Source organism: Crocodylus porosus, unplaced genomic scaffold (assembly GCF_001723895.1).
Source record: "Crocodylus porosus isolate Cpor-Errol unplaced genomic scaffold, CroPor_comp1, whole genome shotgun sequence".
NCBI classification, from domain to species: Eukaryota; Metazoa; Chordata; order Crocodylia; family Crocodylidae; genus Crocodylus; species Crocodylus porosus.
This window is the reverse complement of record NW_017728909.1, coordinates 43658225-43676098: the sequence shown is the minus strand read 5'-3', so window position 1 is coordinate 43676098 and position 17874 is coordinate 43658225. Positions and strand designations below refer to the sequence as shown.

At 40.4% G+C, this 17874-nt stretch overlaps 1 protein-coding gene across 4 annotated transcripts in view; it reads right to left on the bottom strand.

Annotated features, from left to right (window-relative positions):
* Window positions 1-17874, bottom strand: part of SREK1 (splicing regulatory glutamic acid and lysine rich protein 1) — a 49426-nt gene that overhangs the window by 3958 nt on the left and 27594 nt on the right. For 3 of the 4 annotated variants that reach the window (XM_019532166.1, XM_019532169.1, XM_019532170.1), the window contains 6 exons: window positions 17272-17402; window positions 16081-16195; window positions 10263-10382; window positions 6603-7148; window positions 4723-4818; window positions 449-590 (listed from right to left, as the gene is read on the bottom strand). In XM_019532166.1, coding sequence (XP_019387711.1) covers window positions 449-590; window positions 4723-4818; window positions 6603-7148; window positions 10263-10382; window positions 16081-16195; window positions 17272-17402 — 1150 coding nt within the window. Of the gene's footprint in view, window positions 1-448; window positions 591-3010; window positions 3106-4722; window positions 4819-6602; window positions 7149-10262; window positions 10383-16080; window positions 16196-17271; window positions 17403-17874 lie in introns of those variants that run through there. The other variant, XM_019532167.1, reaches the window with a different exon arrangement.

The window sequence follows — 17874 nt, the reverse complement described above, 5'->3', positions numbered from 1 at the left end:
CTATGCCCTCCCCCACTCCCCACCCATAGACAATGGAAGGGAGCTGCAGGAGCTCCTGTCCACACTGCCTGGCTGCCATGTGCACATGCACATGCATGTAATGTCCCCTGCCTGACCATTCTCCTCCCGCTCCCCCCAGCCACAAGCAGCCCCTTCCAGGCTAGAACTCTGCCAACCTGCAAGGGGAAACCCATGGTTCCCCCCATTTTTCTCCTTTAAAAGACAAAATTTGTGATTTTGCATGTTTTTCCATGACCATTTCATATATTCCTGCGACTCACTTCTGGGTTGCAACCCACAGGTTAAGAAATGCTGAACGAAAGGATGTACTATCTACTGCTGGGAAGAACTACACCTAAGTATCCAAAAATGACAAATACTGGAGGAAGTCAAATATCTAACTCTACTGCTCCATGTTCCTGTTCACCACTCAGTCCCAACTACTTACCTTTAGTGTAGTGCTGGTTTTATCAGACCTCTCCCGACTTTCTTTCTCTTTGCTGCTCTTTTTCTTGGATGTAGATCGCTCTCTCTCTTTCCTTTCATTATTTGAATCCCTTTCTTTTTCTCTCTTTTTTTCCTTCTTATTTCTGTTTAAGCAAGATTTTAGACATTTAGTAAGAATAAGTCAATTAAATCCTAAAACTGCAATTCCTAGACATAACCAGGGCCATCCCTTGGGAGGGGGGCAATCAGGGTGACTACCCTGGGCCCATGCTTTTGTGGACCCCAAAGAGCTGCGTAGAGAAGCCACAGCCCCTCTTGTAGGGCCCGCCTAATGCTGGTGACTCCATGCTGCTGCCGGTTTCACATCTAGCCGCTTGCAGCCACCCCCTGCCCACCACCGGCTTCTTCACGTCTGGGCCCCGCACAGGCTGATTTGCCCCGGGCCCTGCACCCTACTAGGGTCACCTGTGGACATAACTACTATTTTTAGTCCTGAACTGAAACAGAAACATGTTTTAACTGGTAGCTCCTATATAACAATTTCAGCAGTCTTATTCTAAAACAGAGCTGTCCAATTGGTGGCCTGTGGACTGCATAAAGCACCAAGGGATGAATTTGTGGTACCTATATTCCTACCCAACTGGAACTCCCCCCATTGTTCTGGCTGCAGCAGCAGCCAGGGGCTCTGGGCTCCCCCTCCCTCCTTTGGCTTCTACTTCCTGTCTCCCCACCCTCCCCCAGGGAGCAGCCTGGGGTGCTCATGCAGCACAGCACAAGAGGGGAGCCCATAGCCAGGGAGCCAATGGTGAGGCTGGAATGCCAGCATGTGTGATGCACTGTAGAGAGGCCCATGCAGTACACAGTCCAGGTTGCTACTGGCTTGCACTGGTGCGGCCTGTGTTGCATGCAGCCCCGCACTGGTACAATTCACAGCACGTGGCCCCCTGCTTCTGAGAAGTTGGACAGCCCTGTTCTAAAGATGTAGACTCCTTCTAATATGCTGTGAGGATGTTCAGGATGTGGAGCTACCTGAAAAGACTAATCTCTTCATGCCAGATAGTAGCATTCTGAACTATTTATGACTACACATTACTTTTTCTAAAGAGGTTAACAAGAAAAATAAAGAAAAGACAGTGTTAAGCTTCCATACGCATCTTATACACCAAAATGCAAAAATTACTACTACCTACTACATTGTGCAAGTTGCCAACTGACTTTATGTCTATTTGAAGGTAAACAATTGGCAAAATGAATGCTTATATCCATCTTAAGAAACGAGAGAATGAGTAAACATAATTTTATTCTCCTTAAAAGGAGAGGAGAGCATTAGGGCCATGTAAAATTTTGCTGCCAGTTTTGTTTCGATGTTGTTTTGACTTGTTTCGAAGTCGAAGCAGCAAAGTCAAAAGAAACATATAGTCAAAACAGCCTCGAAACAAAACATGGCAAGTTGAAACGTTTCGCCATTTCGATATTTTGCCCATAGGCTATAATGGGGAAGGTTGAAACAGCCTATAACTTTGTCATTTCTGGCCTGATTTGGATGAAGCTTGCAGGAATGATAGCCCCTTCTAAGGGCATGAAGCCTAACAAGTTTCAAGGAGATAGGTGCAGGGGGTTCGAAGAAACTGCAGCCCAAATTCTTGACAGCAAAACTCATGTCTCAAGTATGTGTTAAGCCATGGCAAGGTCAAAACTGCAGTAGCCCCTGCTGAGGCCACAAAACCTGCCAGGTTTCAAGGAGATAGGTGCAGGGGTTTGGGGGAAACTGTACTTCAAGTTACGAACAAGCAAAACTCGTGACATGGGTGACACTGTGTGTTAAGGCACAGCACGGTAAAAACTGCCGGTCTGCTAGTCCCTGCTGTGGCTACGAAGGCTGTCAGCTGTCAAAGAGACAGGTGCAGGGCAGTCCTGGGGCCCTGCACCCCTAGCTGCTGACACGCAAAACTTGTGACATGGGTGCTGGTGCAACTGAGTGCGTCTGTCTTGGGGCACAGGGGGGTGAAAACTGCAGGCCTGCTAGGCCCTGCTGCGGCCACAATGTTTGCTACAAAGGATCAACTCACAGGATCATCATGAAATTCTAGTTTAGACGGATGCAAAAGTCAGATCATAAACCTTGGGGCTGATCCCCTCAAACACACAAACATTCAAGCATTCACACACAGACACACACAGCAGCTAGCTTTGAATACTAAACACCAGTGTCAAGATATACCTATCCCCAAGTGCTGGAGTCTGCCATTGATGGCCAGTTGAGGCTTCTTTCAACGCAATGCTGCCTCAGAAGGAGGTCGCTGCCTGGTCCCTCTGGCTGGACAGGTAGGCTGCTGGTTAGGTCAAAGAGGACACCATTGGGGGCCATTCTTTGTTGCTTTTATCCCTTTCTGGCAGACTTTGGTGACTCCCCAATTGTCGGGCTTACCCAATCCAGGGGTCATTGACCTCGTGGGACATCCCCTTTGGCAGTTGCTGGATGGCAGCTGTCAGCCCCAGGGGTCACATCAGCAAGTACATGCAGTCTCAGGAGTCCGTTGATGAATTTTGATTAATTCGCTTCCATAATAAATAGGGCTCTGGGAGCAGTTGATCGGGGGTATTCAGTCCCAAGAGTTGGTCTCCAGCATTCATTAGTTCAAACTGGGGCTTCTGTACCTTTAACAGTGAAGTTTAAAGGAGATCCTGGCTCTGTATTGATTCTTTCCTCTCATTAATCTGTGGTTTCCCTAGGCGTTAATCCTTGCTCATTAACTCATTATTGTAGCTAGCTACTGTGTTATGCAATCAATAATGGCTCACTCAGGGACCAGCTCTATATAGGGAGGCAGTGGTTTGATTCACAAGTACCCATGACACAACTTTTGCCTGTCAGCAGCCAGAGGTGCAGGGCCCCAGAACCCAGAAGTCCCTGCACCTGTCTCCTCAACAGCTGGCAGGCTTTGTGGTCTCAGCAGGGGCTAGCAGGTCTGTAGCTTTCACCCTACTGTGCCTTAACACACACAGTGTCACCCATATCACGAGTTTTGCTTGTCTGCAGCTTGAGGTACAGTTTCCCCCAAACCCTTGCACCTATCTCCTTGAAACTTGCCAGGCTTCATACCCTCAGAAGGGGCTACCACTCCTGCAAGCTTCACCCAAATCAGGCCAGAAATGACAAAATTATAGGCTGTTTTGAACTTCCCCACTATATCCTATGAGCAAAAAATCGAAACATTTTCACTGTTTCAGCCCTGTTTCAACAGAATGGAACAGCTGTTTCGAATCGAAACAGAATTCGAAACAGAACGCTACCTTTTCACACATCCCTAGAGAGCATGTATCAGCTATTATGCTGTAACAGTTATGGCATGAGCCTAAGGATACAAGCAAGCTACCGTCTGAAACTGAATGAAGCACAGTTAAAGATAAAGCAGTTTTGCTACATTTTTATCACTGCAAAATCATGCAGATATACTAGTGGTACAGTACCAACTTGTACCTATATCTTTTGGTATCAATACAATCATTACATTTATCTGTATCCTCAGACTCCAAAATCACTCTCTGACTTGATACCATTTTTCCCACTTAAAGTAAGTTTTCAGTTGTTGATTAATAGCTAAAAGACATACATATTTTTTTCTTATCAGCAAGAAACCAACAATTCAGTGCCTTGGAGAATGACTAGCAGATCAGCAATCAGATCTAGAATTCTAAATAGAGTTCTAATTAGATCTAGACTCAACAGGCATTAAGTGACATCCCAGCCTCATTTTTGAGGCCTTCTAGAAGAATGAAAAGAGAAAACTAATACATTTCTGTAAACATGCAATTTTCTTAGCAAAAGTAGTTGAATATTTCAGTACCAAGCCGTCTGCAGAGAAGGGAGCAAAAAAATAAGTCCAAGTGACAAAAGTCCTTGAAATAGCACATCTCTGACAAGCATACAGACTTAACTGAGAATGTAATCATTTTAACCAAGTGGAACTATCTGCAGTGAGTAATACAGGGTGGATAAACCAGTCAGAAACATTTGAAGTTTTTCCCCATATCTCTGTATTCTCTATCTTACATTCTGGCTTGATCATTTCCAAGGAAAAAACAATAACGCTAGTTAGATGCTTCTTGTATGTGCTAAAAAAACCTGTCCAGAAGTCCGAATCTACTCATAGTGCTTTGTACAATATTGTTAAAGTGGCAATATAACCAAATTTTAGTTCAGAAAAAGGTCATTAGAGATTTTCCTTCCTTTGCTGCAGATTTACATTTTATATTTGAATAAAAAAACCTCACCTTCTTGGTGAGGGAGACCGGGAAGACTTTCTCTTCGTTGTTTTGGATGTTTTTGGAGATTTGGAAGGACTTCTGCTTTTCCTCTTACGCCTTTCTCTACAAGACCAAGAAATTAAAAATTATCCAAAGGACCAGTGTTAAGCATCAAATCTGAAATAAATTGTGCCAGGTCCATTCTACACAATAAATTCAACCATTACATAAAAATAGAAGTTTGTTACAATCATTCTTTAGCATGACAGCTAGTTAACACTGTCATTATCCAGTTATATAATGACTAATACCAAGTGTATGAATTGCACAAGTAAAAGAGATTTTAATGTTCTATAATTTTGTCAGAGAGGGAAGCGGTGGATAGAAACTCCTTTTTGACATTTCTACTGTAACATACTTTGTGAGGTACTGAGTGTGCTTTTCAACATCTGCTGATACTAAGAACTTGCTATGTTTAAATTAAATACTATTATTTAATGTTCATACTATGAGTGACATCTATGCTGTTTCAGGGGTGTAGGTTGTAGCTGTGTTGGTTTAAGGACATAGGCAGACAAGATTCTTTGGGTAAATCTGATATCTTTTATTAGACTAACTCAAATAGTTGGAAAAATTCTTCTTAGCAAGGTTTTGGGCACAAATACCCTTTGTTAGGCTAAGGAAGCATCTGCAGATGGTCTGTGCCCTTCAGAAGACACTTCCTCAGCCTGACGAAGGGTGTTTGTGCCCAAAAGCTGCTTAGAAGAATTTTTCCAACTATCAGAGTTGGTCTAATAAAAGATACTGGATTCAGCCAAAGAACCTTGTCCATCTTTGCCCTGTAGAATTCAGTAGGGCCAAGATTTTACCCAAAGGCCACTGCTTCCTGCCCTTAAGAGATAATTCAGTTTTGCTAGTTTTCTTCTATATTCTCGATCAAGACAGAAGGTCATGTTTTAGACTTGGACCGAGTTTTTCTGAGTTATGCTAATGCCATCAAAAATGATCAGTCTGGACACTCAGTCCGTCTGAGCTCCTTGAGTGAAAGGAGAAAACAAGAAAACAAACACCTTACTTCTCCGCTATGCCAGCTCCAGTACAATGTAGAAAAAAACTATTTATACGTCTATCATGTACAATCTTAAAATTACACAAAAGGCCTCACTGAAGCCAGCTACCTCAAGCTGTACTGTGCCACTTCTCAGTTCAAAAGGAAGGCTGCTGCAGCACCAAGATGAATATAAAAATATGATTAAACAGCGAAATGGTGCAAATTCACACTAATTCTGCTCAACTACAATGTAATAACTTTACATAGAACAACTTCTGCAACTAATAATCAGTGCTAAAAATAAAACAGAGAGTAGCTACACTGAAACAAGTGGAACTCTAACTAGAGGTTCAACTAGCTGGAACAAATTAAGAACACTACATAACAGGGCCCAAATGTTTTTTTTCCAGAGGTTTTGGAGGAGTCCAGCATATACAAAAGATACTTCCCCAATGGCAAAGCTCAAATAAAAATGGATTATTGTGCTCAAAGAGAAACTACAGAGTAATTTAAAGGACCATTATTAGGCATCAAATCTAAAGTAATCTAAAGTAAATTGTGCCAGTTATGTTCTATAGTACTATCTTCCAACACATTATAACCCCAAACTGCATGTAATAGTTGTTACTTCCAAAATGTCATAACAGAAACAGATGGAAGAATAGAGATTTAAGGGTCTTCCCCCAACAATCAATTTCCAACAAATAGGGTCAAAGAAAATGTAATTTGTTTCCTTGTGTTAATACTCAACAGTGAAATATCAGCATGTGGCATTAAAGTTTTAAACAGGTTACACTTTATTTAACTGTCAAGACAGGTTAAAGCAGTGACAAAAAAATGCCTTAAAATATCAAACCTGCTGGAACTGCGAGATCTTCTTGATGAACTATAACTTCTGGGGGGTGTTCGGGATCTCTTATCTTTCTTCTTTTTATCATCCCTCTCTTTTTCTCTCTCACGATCCTTCTCCTTGTCCTTTTCTTTGTCCCCATCCTTGTCCTTCTCTTTTTCTTTGTCCTTCTCCTTGTTCCCTCCTTTGTCCTTGTCTTTGTCCCCCTCCTTGTCCTTCACTTTTTCTCTATCCTTATCCCCCTCTTTCTCCAGTTTTGCTTCCTTCTCTCTGTCTTGATCTACCTCCTTGTCCTTCTCTCTATCCCTATCTTTCTCCTTGTCCCTGTCCTTCTCCTTAACTCTTTCCCGGTCCTTGTTTCTCTCTCTGTCTCTGCCCCTATCTTTGTCCTTGTCTCTGTCCCTGTCCTTGTCCCTACTTCGCTCTTTGTCTCTCTCTCTCTCCCTTTCTTTCTCTCTGTCTCTCTCCTTCTCTTTGTCCCTCTCTCTCTCTTTGTCCTTTTCTTTGACCTTTTCTTTTTCCTTGACCTTCTCTTTATCTTTCTTCTTGTCCCTGTGAAAAGCCAAATATTCATTCATTAAGTCACTACTAAAATGATCCTAATGAAGACTGAATTCACACTCTTGACATACTCGTAAATGTTTGGCCAAACATACACTTCTATTTCACAAGTAACTAAAACAGAAATTTCTGATCCCTCTCATCTCTGTCTACTGTATTTACTCAAATCCAAGATGACACTGAATTTAACCCCTACCCCCTCATGCCTGTACTCCCTGGCACCTGCCCTCCCTCCCGCCAGTGCCTACCAACACCCCCCTTCCTCAACTCCATAGCGGCAGTGGTGGTGGCAGCTCTGGCCTGGGCTCCAGCCAGAGCTGCTGCTGCTGCTGCTGCAAGAACTGTTACTGAGCCAGAGCAAGCACATGCATTGTGCTCCAGACCAGACAGGGTGAGAGCTGGGGCCAGAGCAAGTGTAAGAAAGGAGGCAGGAGAAGGAAGGAGAGGGGGAGGAGAAATTGTGGAGGGGTGCAACCAGGGACAGTAAGTGGCAGAGGCACAAACAACAGTTGCAGATGGTGTTGGGGCTGGAGCCAGAAACTGACTGCCCCCTCTACCACCTTGTACTCAAATCCAAGACTCCCCACCCCCCGACATGTTAAATAGGGAGGAGCCTCCTTGTCTTGGATTTGAGTGAATATGGTGGTTTTCCACCCAAGACAAATGCTGAGAAACTAATGGAAAAAGATATGGATATAGTTTTTACATTAACCACATTATACCAGGATAGTTGAATTATGTGCATTATATCAAATTTAAGGGCATCTAGAGTAGGTTAAGTCGCATCTTCCTGCACTTTGTGAGAAGCTAGACAAATTTTCCCTGCCTTGTAAGTGTATTCTCTCATAAGAGCAAATATGCTCATCTAAAATGGCATATGGGATACTCCATCCCAGAGACGCTGATGAAGACAGCTGACTGGATAAAAGTTTCTACCCTAAACTGTTGCACCATACAGAAACACATACACACACACACATTATATACATCCTGGACGTAGGAAATAACTTTGGGGGTGTTGGTTATAGCCACGTTGGTCTAAGGACACAGGCAGACAAGGTTATTTGGGTAAACCTGATGTATTTTATGAGTCCAACTAAATAGTTGGAAAAACTGTTCTTTGCAAGCTTTCGGGCACAAACAACCTTCTTCAGGCATAGGGAGAGTTGCTGGTGTTTGTGTACTCTCTTGGGTGGAATAGAAGCTTAAAGCCAAGATGCAAAATGTAGGTCTGTGAAAATGCAAACAGACCTGCATTCTGTATACTGGCTTTAAGCTGCTGTTTCACGCAAGAGAGTACACAAACACTAGCAGACTCTCCCTGTGCCCAAAAGCTTGTAAAGAACAATTTTTCCAACTACTTAACTGCTCTAGTAAAAGATACCACGTTTACCCAAAGACCTTGTCTGGAAATAACTTCCAGTTTTAAAATCCTAAGGTGAAAACTGCCTCATTCTCATTTAGACAGAGGCAAGCCATATGTCAAGAGTAGATACTGAATTGGCTTACCATCCAAAATTTAGAAAGGATAAAGAAAAAGAGGAGCTAAAGACCAAAGAGGAATGCCAGACTATAAAAGTAATCAACTTCCATAGGATAAGAACTAAGGTATAAGGAAGAGGTATCTACTGGCCCCTAAGGCTGCTTTAGGAGTTGAGACAAACAACTTTCAGCTTCCAACTGGCAACATGAACTTGACTAAAGGATAAGATTTTCCCACCACTTTGGTGAACCTGCAAACATAACAGTTCCCAGGCAGTTCCTCATTCTGAACAGATGCACAGTGACTCTGATACTAGCCATTTAGACAAGTAAGGTACTGAGGTTAAATCTGTAAATCTATTAAAAATGACAAATTTTGACAGACTAACAGGATCTAACACATTGACTGATGTGCTAATTTTAAAGACGTGCTGAAACAGCAGGAAACCTTATCAACTGAAGGAATACATCTAATGTTTGCTCAAAGTATCTCAAGTCCCATAGATTCATCCACCTCTAACAGTTAGAAATTATCCCGATTTCAGCAACAAAATGTTTGCTGGATTCTGTCACGATAATTCCCTTTGTCACTGACTGGTAGCATGATTCTCCTTTAGAAGTAATCCATCAGTCTGGGGTGGAACACTGAATGTACACAACTACAGGTGTTCCAGGGTGCAGCTTTCTGGATAAGTGTTTTGGCATCCAAAAGCTCTCTATAGTGTTTTGTTTCCTTGGATGTGTTCAGACAAATAAATTATGTATGTATAAAGAAGGGGTGAGGAGTTATTTTGTTTCATGAGTCCACTTCTACTTTGCAATAAGTAGAGGCTAAACCAGAGCAGATTATCACTTAATTCAGTATAATTTGTTTGTCTCGCTGTACCATAGGCAGCAGAAGCAGCTATCTGTACTTCTCATGATTAATTTGAGAGCTTCAGACTTCCTTTTCCCCACTGAAATTAGTCAACCAGGACTAAAAACAAGTGACTGGATTTGGTTAGTAATAAGTAAATATTTCATTGAGCAAAGATGCATCATTTTAAAAGGAGGCAAAATGGCCAATCTGGAAGAACTAGAAACTCATATGCATGAAAATGAAAATCATGGATGCCTGTTTTATAAATGTCTTCTGTGTTTGGTCTCATATTCTGAGACAATACAACTTTGGAATGAACACAGCTCATTCACAACTATACCAGGACTGCACTATTTATATAGAATAACATTTTTCAAATTGGCTGACTAAAGTTTGGTATTTATATTAAAATTATTTTATTTACAATTATGTTCAACATTGTAGCACCATCTGACTTCAGTGGAAGTTGAAGAAACTCACTATGTAAATTTAAGCACCCCAGGTATGAAAAAAACCTGGCAAGTTTATTTTTTATAGATTTTATATTGGGGAAATACAGTTACTCCCAGGACCTGCATATCATCCAATTTGTACACGCTTACAAGTGATCTCATTAACTTAAAAAGACAGGCAAATTCTGAAAACCCAAAGTGAACAGAATGAAGTATTTTAGCAATTTCATTTTCACCTTAGTCTAAATTTTGTAAGACTACTTCGTTTTTAGTATGTAGCTCTTGCAAAAGCACTAAGAAAAGAAGTCTCACCGAGAATGAGAACGACTTTTTGATTTCCGCCTTTCCTTAGAACTGGAACGCTTTTTGGGAGGACTTCTAGAACGGCGTCTATCCTTGTGTCTAGAGAGTGATCTATTGCGAGATCTGCTCCTATATAAAACAATACAAGAAGTATATATATAGATACATATAGATATCATTTAATTTTCATACTTCAGAAAAGCATTTCAACTAAGAAAAATACATAAATTATGTCTTGGGAAAGAAAATGATGCATCATCTAATTTTATACCGACTTAATATCCCATTCTTTATATCTCTCCACATATGAAATCAGGGTCACCCATCTCTCAAAATAAGACATCATTTTTTTAAAAGTGTTATTAAAATGTCATACACGTTCAATTAACACAAACAAAAATACTGGAAAAATAGAAGTTTGGAATCCAATAATCTCTTTGAATATGGTAGGAAATAGTAATGAATCAACTAAGGCAGCATATAGGGAAGGGTAGTATGTTAGAACCAACATAGCCAACTACATCTCTGCATCAACTTAATATCATAATATCCTTAAAGTTATTAATACAAGAATTAATAGTAGTTTGCATAAGAAATTATTACAAGTTTGTAAAAAGTGGCCATTGAAATTACAGTTTTCGTCACCTTTCAGAGACTGTTCATCTGGAATCCTGGTAACTAAATAAATTTGCTTTAATTACTTCATCTAGCTCAGTTTTCCAGCCTTAGTATGATTTGAACTTTAAAAAAATTCTACTACTTCTCAAAAAAAAAAAATTCCCCTTACCCTGTAAAATATGCGACACATCCAAAGAGATAAAGGTGCAATATAAGCAGTTTTATTATTTCTTATTTTGGAAGATTTATTTAAAGTATTTGTGGCCTTGCACCTCAGTGAAACATGGTGTTTCAAACCCACATTGATAAATGGGAATGCTGAGATTTTATATAACAAAAACATTCCATTCATTGAGATTACATCACAGAAATAAAACATAAAAACAGAATTGTCCCAATGTACAAATATTTCACTAGAAACCACGTTAAAAAGGATTCTGAATTAACATATCTGGCATATACTCAAACATGACAGGCTGCAAAGTTCACTATCCCCTTTTCAATGCCTTACAGAAAGCACTGGTTTTCCAAACGTATTTCTCCTAAATCTGGAAAGAACATATTCCCCATAGAAGACTTTATAAATGCTAAATTTGATGTTTTAGGACAAATTCTTAGGTGTTCTCCCACACTGGTACTCCCATAGGCTGGAGTACCAGAAAGAAAAACTTACCAGGCTGAAGGCAGAAAGCTCACTCATATGTATTACTGGCTAAATCCTGAGGAATACGACAATACACAAAATGCAATTCTCCACCAGCATTCTGCAGCTCAAGATGCAGGGACAGAAAAAGGTGTGCCAGGGGAAAGGAGAAGCCATATTTTTCCCTAGAAGCACACGCCACATAATAATGTGGAAATAGTCTGTCATATATAGGTCAAACCAATTACAGCTCAGTTAGACTAAGACGAGACAGATATGATTGATGGATTTGAGGTGAAGGCCTCTGGGAGATGATAAACTACTAAGAAGTAGGGAATGGCTGAGCATGACTTCTTCTGGAGGATGTGGCTGCTTCCCTGACATGATCAAAATGGTCTTTTAGAATGATAAGCATTTAAAACTGACTGCGATTAGGAGTGTGCAAAATGGGCTGCATTTGATTTGGATTCGGCCTGATTCAGGAGACAGTAATCCGATTCATTGATTGGGTTCACTGTCCTGATTTGATTTGGCCAAATCCGAATATGAAGATTCGATCCTGATTCAGAGAATCAGCGATTCAGCCACAGATGCAGCTTTAGATGTTTTTTTCTACATACCTCGAGGTACCAGGTGTGGCTCAAGAACGCCGAGATGGTGGGGTGGATGGAGCGTCCCACAGAAGCACAGGGCCCTCCCCCAAGTGCATGGCAGTGTACCTGGAAGTACTTCCACCTTCCCAGTGATACCCTCCTAGCCACCGTGGATGTCACTAGGTTATACACCAAGATCCCACACCAGAATGGCATCCAAGCCTGCCTCACATATCTACAAGAATGAGATTACAACTCAGAATACAAACCTCAGGATACCACTGAACTCACATACTTCATCCTCACACACACAACAACTTCAGTTTCAACAACCAGCATTTCCTCCAGACCATGGGCACAGCTATGGCCACCAAAATGGCCCCACAATATGCCAACCTTCTTATGGCCCACCTAGAAGTAGACTTCCTCAAGAACTGCACCATTAAACCCTGATTATATATATCTAAGATACATAGATGACATCATCATTTGGACAGAAATCTTGCAGTCTCCGATTTCCACCAAAAATTCAACAATCATCACTCCTCCATCAGACTAGCACTTGAATACTCTAACGCCAGCATTTTCTTTTTGGACACCATGAACAATATCCAAGATGGCAAAATTCAAACCACCATACATAAAAAACCCACGAACCAACATATCTCTCTACACAGAACCAGCAAATCACCCTAAGCACACCAAGAAACCTGTACAGATGTCCAGCCAAGCTCTCTGATATCACCGAACTTGCACCAAGGAGAATACCTGTGATGGCCACCTCACAAACGTCAAAAGGGCCTTCAACCAACAAGGACACTCCTCCAGAGAAAGATCACACTTTTGAAAGAGCCACCTGGACACCATGTGAAGATCTACAGCAATACAAAAAGAAAAACCCCACAAATCACACACCATTAGTTATGACATACCACCCTTCTCTGGAACCTACATGGAAAATTCTCACACAAATGCAACCCATACTAAAAGAAGACCTCATTCTTAAAAACAGATCTTTCCAGAACCACCCATCCTAGCCTTTAAATAGGCACCAAACCTTGCTAACCTCATTACCAGAAGCAAACTCCCTATGAGCCAAACCACGCCCAATGGATCCAGACCATGCCAGGACAAGAAATGCACAACCTGCCAACACTTCACCACCCCAATAGCTACACCACATTACAGAACCACCACCATTCCTGGATCTTACACCTGCACCTCTAGAAATGTTACATATCTCATCCAGTGCACCAAATGCCCTGATGGAAAATATGTAGGAGAAACCAAACAACAACTGTGCGCCAGAATGATAGATTTTCAGTGTGCATTCAAAGACAACAATTACCTGTGACCCAACTACCTGTGGGGGCACACTTCTCACAAGACAATCACTCCCTCTCCAATCTCTCAGTTCTAATCCTCAAAGGGAATTTACAAAACACCTTCCATAGATGAGCCTATGAACTTCACTTCATAAATCTACTGGATACAGAAAATCAGGACTCAATATAGACATTGGATTTATGACACGTTACAACCTGCCTGACATCTGATTCATCAGGTACCTGCCTGACCTGACTTCTTACATTCTTCTTTTCCCCCACTTTTTCTCCCCTCCCCTATTTGTCTGCCCTTTGTCTTCTTGATTTCCAACTATTTCCTTTTTCATTAAGAGCCTCCTTTTTTACTTTGTATTAATACCACTGTAGTGTTCCCCTTTGGATTCCCACCCCCCGCTTTCTTCTCCCTCCCTTCCCTGCGTTACCTTTTGTTTTTCTAATTTCTACCTATTTATAATTTTCACTGATATCCTACCACACTTTAAGCTTCTCTCATTCCTGGTTCCCTGATTTTCTACTATTTCCTTTTTCACAGACAGCCTCTTTTCTACCTTGTATTCTATCACTGTAATGTCTGCCTTTGGCTTCCCCCCTCCCCTTGCTTTTTTTCCCCCTCCCTTACCTGCTTTACCTTTTTGTCTTTCTAATTTCTACCTATTTACATTCTCACAGACATCCTGCCACACTTTTAGCTTCTCTCATTCTTTGGAGACTCAGAGCATGAAGAAGGATATCTGTGCCTGAAAGCTTGCCAGGAACTTTTTTCCAACTACTCAGCTGGTCTAACAAAAGATATCACATCTACTCAAAGAACCTTGCCTGTCTAAGAAGAGACATTCATCAAATACTAAGAAGCATCAGATTAATAATGACTGTGAACTGTTCTTGTTTTTAAAAAGAAGTTTCCGTTGTCAGTGATTCTCAACCAGGGCACCTTGGGATCCTTTCAAGGGTGCCACACAACGTTAGCACTGTTAAGTTTGCAAATGTGATTCACAAGATAAATCCAGATTGAAATAGGAATTCAACATGGACCACAAGTATATCTGTGATAGGAAAAACTCTCTATTATTTTTCTGGAGTAAAAAAAGTGATAACTAAGAATTGGTACATTCCAAGGGGTACCAAGTCTCAAAAAAAATAAAATAAAATAAAATAAAAGCTTGAGAACCACTGTCATAGGTAAACCTCTTCTTGGTAGCATATCAATATGGTGAATACATATGGATCAGCACCCTGGCACCCAACAAGAGTTCTACTAGTTGCCACATCACAGGACAATACAGGCAGGAAAATTAAAAAGGCTGCTGATGCAATACTCAACTTTTTTAAAATGAAAATTTACAAGTACTTTAGTGATGCATGCCCTCACTCTTTTGCTACTGGAGATAATCAATGTATGACTTTGATCATCTAGGGGAAATTTTTTAAGTTTCAGAAAATGTTTTTTCTTATTTCAGGAAACAGCTCCAAGCTTCATATATGAAGAATTCCACTTTGTCTCATTTTGGGGTAAAATATCACAGGTCACATTTTAGTAGCAGACAATCATTTTTCTTCCATGTCCAGGTACCCTGGACATAGATACGCAGAACTTCATTCCAAGGGTTTGTATGAAGATAAGTATGAGAAATGCTAGCCTGATTTATTCTTCACTTTTAAAACTAGAATTGCAGCAATCCAGCATGCTACAGTTAACAAAAATACCACATGTGTTATCAGACTGAATCTATTAAATAACTTTGTAGGTCTGGGATGCTAGAAATATACTGAAAAAAAGCTATCAAACTACCCAATGGGTCAGGCTGTTAATAGTAAAAAACCAACTGAGATTTTTCATCAGTCAACTGTATTGTATAATAAAATCCAAAATTAAAGTAAGGCATAGTATTAAAAGATAAGCTCTGGATCTTTGAGTTTATTCTAATTAAATGAGGCAAAATACAGATGTTCAGTTTCTCTTGGGAGAATTGTCGTTCTCTCAGCAGAAACTCAAAGTGATGATGGTTACGCTTTTTCTTCTGAAGCAAAAATGGCTGTTCCAGGAGCAAGATGACCCAGGAACAACCAAGGGGAGTGTCTCGCAGAAGACTGAATGTCTGCATATATTTCCTCTGGTTTAAATCTTACCAGGGACCAGGAGAAGTGGAGCTGAGGGAAAGGCCCTCATGCCTTTCTGCAAATAGGGTCACAGGTCTGGAAAAGGCACGGGGCAGCTGCTCTCCCCATCGCACAGACTGGGAAGGGAGGAGAGGAGGAGGTAACAGCTTCTCTCTGCCTACTTCTCACTTCAGAGTTCCAAGGTGAGGCAAAGCAGGGACATTTCACCATGATGGCAAGGCTTCCAGGCTATCTTTCTATTTGAAGTAATTTCTTCCGATAGAAACGAGCATTCGTATGCAGCCTGAATTTCATCCTGCAAGTTTTTAACGCTGTCCTAAAATAACTTTTCTATCATTTTTATCTGGTCTCTGTTCAAGACAAAGTTCTTCATTATTTCGGTCCTGGCACCGTATTTCCAAATTCAGTAGTCTCCTTCCCAGTGATACTTGGTTCATAATCAGAAAATTCTCAAAAAATACACTGCCACTAAGTATAAACTCTTACTGCAAAATGGACAGCATGCTTACCTGAGTTTTGAGTGTGATCTTTTCCTTCTAGATCGCGATTTTGAGCTAGATCTGGATTCTGAACGAGAATGCGAACGAGATCGACCGCCTTTTCTTTCGCTGCTCTTTCCAGACTCTGAGAGGAAAAAACCACTTTGCAGTGTAAGCTCAGAACATTTAAAGATCCCAGTTAACAATCTGGCACAAGTGGAATGTACCACATATAGTGCAAGGGGCCTACTCTCTGCACATCTTCCTTCTTTGCAAAAATCCTTCAGAAACATCCAAGAAAGTCATTGCATATACTCGTTGAGTGCAGCCATCCTGCAGCAGTACACATAAACCAGATAATTATAAATAGCTAGCTGTATAAGGAATGGGATTTATGTTGCTGCCACAATGCACAAGATTACAACATGTTTTCTTCTTGGTATATTATGAAAATTACTTTTTTAATTAAAAAATTAAACTTCAGAAGAATAGACAAAATTTAGAGAGCAATAATTTTGAAAACGTGCACAAAAACTTAAAAATAACACTTAATACTTAAAGTACTCTTTATTTTCAAAGTACTACACAAATACTAATGACCCAATCCTCACAATATTCTGCAGAGGTAGGTATCAGTCTGATCCAAAGCTCTGTGTAGTCGATGGGAAACTTCCCGCTGGTTTCCACAAGCACCATACCAGATTGTAATGAGTATTATTGAAGCCATGCCTAGGGACTTTTAAAACAACTTTTCTTCTACCCCTACAGCTAAAGGCAAATAATTAACCAACAGTACAGTGTGTTAACAAGAACGAATTCTCTCAAAGTTCAATGAAAAATTATCATAATTATGAGTTCAAAAAATGTGTCTAATAGCTCAATCAAACCAAAACATGGAGTAAGCAATTTAATATCTAATGTTTGTGAAGTACTGTGAATATAAATGGCACCAGCATTAAGCATTATTAGGTATAGTCTTGACTTTACAGTTTTTAACATATTGGAAAACAAGCCTCTAAAAATAAAATGTAAAAATAAACTGAGAAGACAACTAGATTCCACAAGTTTGTTGCATGAGGAAATAATTTAGACAATTTAAATTTTGCCACACAGCTCATGTTTGGGGACCCTTTTCCTCTGTCTGAAAATGTTTGTGTGTGTGTCAACACACAGAGACAGGTATACTTGTTTCCTATTAAGCAGCAAGCATAATGCATTTACCTGGCTCAATAGCTGCAGATATGAAAGACTGGGCTTCCCTTACTCTCTTCATCACTTCTTCCAGCTCCTTGGCAGCAGCCTGTGGTGTCATTTCAGGAGGTTTCACTATTGCATTATTGGAATGATTTATTCTAAATTAAGGGGAAAATATAGTTTTAATTAGTAGAGTTTTAATTTAGATACTCACTTCTTTTTTTAAGTGAGTATATCAATTATTTTAAGTGGACATGAACAACTAGTATATACATAAATATACATTCAAACATAAAATTAATGTGTTCAGCTTTTTCCTCATAATCAATCATTTACATATAATATCTATTTTTGTCTAAAATTAGCAAATACATTAATTCACCATATGTTGCCCAGGTGTGTTCAGCATAAATACATTTTTTTAATAAAAGAAGACACCAGGAAACAGTAGCATAACTATGGCAAGGCAAGTGGAGCACCAACTATGAAAGGCACCACAATCCCCACCACGAGGAGTCTTTGTCACAGCAGAGGAAGTTCTATGCTGCCCCTGCCCAACCTTAGGAGACAGGCTAGGCAGTGTTGCATACAACAGAGTATCTAGGGGATACAGGATGACTATGTTAAACA